The following is a 5,133-nucleotide window of genomic DNA, read 5'->3' on the forward strand; positions in this document are numbered from 1 at the left end:
TCTGATCAGCTGTGTCCTGACTTAAGAAACACTCATTAAGGGGTGGGATATAATGAATGAGGTGAAAACCGCATTGCAATCAACGTGCATTTGCCTCCCAGATGCACACACACCCTTCCCTGCCCCCACCCCTACCTAGGCTTTTTTTTTTTTTTTTTTTTTTTGAAGAAAGGGTTTATTTTAGTCTATAGTTCCACAGAAATAGTCCTTTATGGCAGCTTAGAAATGGGAGCAGTTAAGGAACACATCCATGGCAGGAGACGCAGGGAACTGGCTGGTCACACTTTCATCTACACACAGGAAGCAAAGCAGCCAGACACCTTTTGTTTCAAGTGTGCAACGACAGAAAATTCTGCCTTGCCTATAGAGGCAAAATCAACTCCTTCTGTTCCCACTTGTTAAGTCACAGCTGTACTGGGTACCAGGATCTACTAATCACCCCCAGGAAAGACACCAAAGAGCATCCCTGACAATGCTTTTTTGCAGCTGGGTCCTGTATGGGGGGGTTGGGTAAAGATGCTTAAGAGTAAACAGAAATCGCTTAGTCAGCAACTGTAGATTACAGGGGAGGTAAATGTAAACAGTCTGGAACCCAGGGGGTGGGGCAGCCTGCTCTGAGAGCCTTCCAGGGAGCCAGGATGCCTGGTTCCATCCAGGTAGGAGGTAAACAGTTGTCCCCTTAATTGGAGTATCTCAACCCTAGAAAGACAAATTTGCTGACTCAGGGCGGAATTAATATCAATTGAATTTATTACAAGTTACTAAGCTGCAAGGCACATTACAGTGTTCTGTTAACTACAGAAATGTAGAAAGGACAAACAGAGCAAGTTCTCCATGTCTAGCATTTCGCTCTACTGTTCAAAAGCATCCGTGCATCAATAAAGCCAAAACAAAACGACACGTGAAGATCCAACACATTCAGGTCAGTAGAAACCAAAACATTTTTCCCCTTCACAAACTTGCAACAAAAAAAAACAACCACCCATCCCCTCCCAACACCCCCCTTACCATTTTGCAAACAAAACAGGAAAACAAAACAGAACAGAACAAAATTAAGTATAGACTTCAACACTTGGGGCTGTTTAGAAAGAAGCTTTTACCATTTTATAGTATCAATGTTTTTTTTTTTCTTTTTTTTTTTTAGGCAGCAACACTGGCCTTGGCAAAACAAAAACGACAAAATCTCTTCTCTTTTGTGTGTTTTTCCTTTCAGAGTGCATAACATTTACAAAAATACACACCAGCAGCAGTCGTTGCTAAGGGCTATTAATTCTGTACCTAGGCAAACATTCTGCCACCAAATAAATGCTAACGAATATGATGCGAAAGACCCAATCAATATTATACTGCGTAACACAAACCAGCTTATCCTTCAAATGAAGAAGTTACATACCTGTTTCAAAATATAGAAACATACGACGAAAATAATGTCTATACATAAGACTAACTTTTTGCAGTTATATTCACAATTCTACATCTTGGTGGATAGGGGAGGTGGAGGCAGGTGGGGGAAGGGCCCTCTAGATTGAAGAGGAGGTGGTCTAGGGCAAAGCAGGTTGCTGCCCTGCGGTTCAAGGGTCTCTCTCTTTTTTCACTTTAACATCCCCAGCTAAGATAGTTGCGATTTCGCCCTGCATGAAGGCCCAAGGTACATTAGACCCGACTAGAGGGCATTTCTCTCCGCTGGGGCAATACACCTCGCCTGTGGCCCCCTGGGCCTTGATACTCTCTCTAGAACAAGGGAAACAAAATTTGTGGCTAGGAACGGACGGACACTGAACGAAATGCGTGTCCTCCAAACGTTCGTGGCAAATGGTACAGCAGAGGGGTCCGCTGTTGGCCATAGGGGAATCCGGAATGTTTTGGGGGTGTACTTGGTCCATGCCCGGGTGGGCGCTAGGCGGCGGGGGCGCCACCTGTAAATTCAGGTCCCCATTGCGTGATGCCAGGCGACGCTGCCCCGGCACGGAGGCGGGCGACACCGGGCTGCTGCTGTTTCGCCTAGCAGATGCAGTGGTCGAGTGCACTGAACTGCCGTCCTTGGGCGAATGAGCTGTGCCCAAAGTGTCTGCTACCGACATGAGGGCAGCCATGGGGGACGGACCGTTCTGGGGGGCTGACTCCGGCGGGGTGGTCCGATTGGAATGAGGTCCCAGAGGTGGAGGGGGTGGAGGCGGTCCCCCTGCTGCGTGTCCCGGCGCCGCAAAGCCCCCCGCGGACATCGTGAGCTTCAGCGCCTCGCTCTGGTTTGCCATCCACTGCTGCCTCTGCTGCTCCTCACCGAGCTTCAGTGCGCTTTCAGCTGAGTCGGGAGGCTCCGGGGATGCCTTCCTTTTGCGCAGGCTGGACGCTGCACCCCGGCCCGTGGGCGCCGCGGGTGGCAAGGCTCCAGTTCCTGGAGGTGCGCTGGGGGCGCGGCTGAGACTCACCAGCGCCGTGGGTAGCATGGGACAGCTGGCATCTAGGTAGGGCTGGGGCAGCATGTCCGCGCCGGGCACGCCCTCCTTGAAGAAGCGCACAGCCTCGGGCAGTAGGTCCCCAAGTAGGCGCCAGTCACCAGAGCCATGCTTCTTCTCGTACTCCAGGTACTTGAAGCCAGAGGACAGACCCCGACCAAAGTCCTTCATGCAGTCCTGGTACATCTGTTTGGCCACCCCAGACGCGCTGGAGTATACATTGCCAGAGCCCGTGGGATACTCAATGAACAGCTTCAGCTCGTAGTCCATGCCGGGCTTAGAGACCGCGTCAAAGGCAAAGACGCGACCCAAAAGCGAGTGGTCCTTCTTGAAGCGCACCTCGTAAGGCGTGCAGCCAGCCAGCGTGAGCAGCGTGTCTCGGACCATCTTGGGCTTGTTGGCCCACTCCTCCGCGCGGTTGCGCAGGCTCTCGCTCAGCTCGGCCAAGGCCTCAGCGTTGCGCTGCTTCTCCTTTAGCTCACGCTCCTGGTCCGTGCTCGACACCGATCCAGGCCTCTTGCCAGCAGCACCCACGCCCACCTCTGCCACCGTCGACGAGGTCGATGAAGGAGCGGAGGATACAGTGGCCGACACACCCGGGGGACCCCCGAGACAGGCGGGCCCCCCGGGAGCACCCGGAGGTGCTGGAGTCGGGGGCCCTCGACTTCCCCCCAACCCGTGGGGCGGAGGCAGCACCGCGGCGCTGGCCGGGCCGTTAAGCAGCGTCTGCGGCAATAGGTTGGGGGGCACGGTGAGCTGGGGTCCCCCGCCACCAGCCGGGTTGGGCAGCCCGGTCACCAACCCACTATGCGTCCCACGCCGAGAAGCCACCGATGTTGCTGCTGAAGATGAGTTGGGGCTCTGGCGATTCAGCTCCGGGGGGCCCTCCTCTGGTGCAGGCTTGGGGAAGCCGTTAGGACCTCCTATGCCGTTGGGCAGCCGGGTGGCGTGGCTGCTGCTCCCCAGACTCACCGGAGGCGGCGGATACTCGAACCGGCTGCGTTGTTCCACCGCGGCGGCGGCGGCAGCCGCGGCGGCCGCTGCGCTCAGGCCATAACGCTCCAGACCGGACGGGGCGGCCAACACTGCAGGCTTGGTGGAACCATCGACGTGGTTGAGTTGCTGCTGTTGCTGCTGTTGTTGCTGCTGCTGTTGCTGTTGCTGCGCGGCGGCAGCTGCTGCTGCCGCTTCCTTGGCGGACAAGGCCACTGTCTTGACCCCGACTGGCGGCGGCGGCCCGGGGGAACGACCGTCTTGGAAGCAACCGTGCGCCCGCTTCAGCTGGCGTGCTGTCTCGATCACGAATTCTATGCGGTCGGCGCCTTCGTAATTGACGCAACCACGGCATACGGGTTCGGAGAAGTCCCAGATCATGGCCCAGGGCATGCGAGGCAGGTCGCACAGGTAGCAAGACTGTCTTCTGGACGAGGACACCTGCGCCGCCGACATGATGCCAGCCTCGGGGAAGGTAGGCCCCCGCCCGGGCTGTCTCCGCGGCGCCTTCTCCTACGGGAGGACTAGCTGGCTGGGGAAGGAGTCCGGCTGCGGGGGAGGGGGGCGAGAAAGTTCTGCCCCAGGGGCAGGAGAGAGCGCGAGTCTCCACTGCCGGCGCAGTAGTGCCTCTTGGCGGGGGCTCTACCGCCCAGGCGGCCGACGGGTTCCGCACGCTCCTCGCCCCCACCTCCTACTGCGGCTGTCTGGTCCAGAGAAGAGCACCGGGAGCCTTCTTCCTGGTGCGGCGGATCAGGGCTGCGAGCTCCGGGTCTGGGGGGAGGGGGCTACGGTGTCCGGGGCCGGCTGCCAGTGGCCTCTTGGCCCCCTCCCCGGAGTGATTGAAGCGTGGAAGCGCGGAGGGGGTCCCCCTACGATCTGAGTCCTCTCTACGCCAGGCGCCCCGGGGAGAGGGTTAGAAGGTTGTGCCACCCGGTGCCCAGGTCCAATCCTGCTGAAGCCGCTGATTCCCCGGGAGGGCCGGGGGAGGAGGTGGTGGCTGCCAAGAGAGGAGCGTTTCCCCTCCGCAGCGACGGCCGTTGCGCTGGCGGCGCCTGGGTTTGCACGCCGGAGGGAGCCGGCCGCCGCGGCCACCGTTTCCAAGACACACGAGAGCAGAGGAGAGGAGCGCACGCACGCAGGCTCCCACCGCCCCCTGGCCTGAGCACCTCTCCGGCCACAGAGGCTGGCGGCGCTCACGTTGGCTGTAGGGCGCTCGCTCGGCGCCTCCACCCGGGTCGCATCCCTTCCCGCTCGCGCTCGCCTGGAATGTGGGGTTGTGATTGTTACTCTACGTTCCGGAGGCGCGTCTCAGCGCTCCTGCTCGGGCTGCGGCTCGCGCTGTCCCCGGCTTGGCCGCGCGGGATGCCGCCCGGGCGGAGCGCTGACGTCACCGCCATGCTCTGCACCAGTCCCCCACCCCCCTTTACACTTCCTCTGTCTGTGGAGCCCACTTGTTGCTCGCGAAAGACGCATGCGCGGCAGCATGCCCAGATTCCTCCCTGTCGGCCCCTCCTCCGCGCCTCCACCCTCTCTTCCCCTCCCCCCACTTCGGCCGTGTGTGTACCACAGCTGAGGCCCCGGGAGCTAAAGCTGCAAGTCCAGGGTTTGGGTGCCGGGAGGAGGGTGGGGGTGGGGGTGGGGTTCGGGCGGGGAGGCGGGATGAAACAGGCGATGACCTTTCCTT

At 58.9% G+C, this 5,133-nt stretch overlaps 1 protein-coding gene across 1 annotated transcript; it reads right to left on the reverse strand.

Moving 5' to 3' along the window:
- Positions 1-732: 732 nt before the first annotated feature.
- On the reverse strand, positions 733-4,834 carry Irf2bpl (interferon regulatory factor 2 binding protein like). Its single transcript, XM_021201756.2, has one exon. It carries the CDS (start codon positions 3,903-3,905, stop codon positions 1,572-1,574), a length of 2,334 nt encoding a protein of 777 aa, XP_021057415.1. The 5' UTR covers positions 3,906-4,834; the 3' UTR covers positions 733-1,571.
- Between the last annotated feature and the right edge of the window lie 299 nt (positions 4,835-5,133).

Source organism: Mus pahari, chromosome 7 (genome assembly GCF_900095145.1).
Source record: "Mus pahari chromosome 7, PAHARI_EIJ_v1.1, whole genome shotgun sequence".
In the NCBI taxonomy this organism is placed as follows: domain Eukaryota; kingdom Metazoa; phylum Chordata; class Mammalia; order Rodentia; family Muridae; genus Mus; species Mus pahari.

Coding starts and splice junctions, on each gene's coding strand:
- Irf2bpl (XM_021201756.2), bottom strand. CDS start 3,905: ATGTCGGCGGCGCAGGTGTCCTCGTCCAGAAGACAGTCTTGCTACCTG.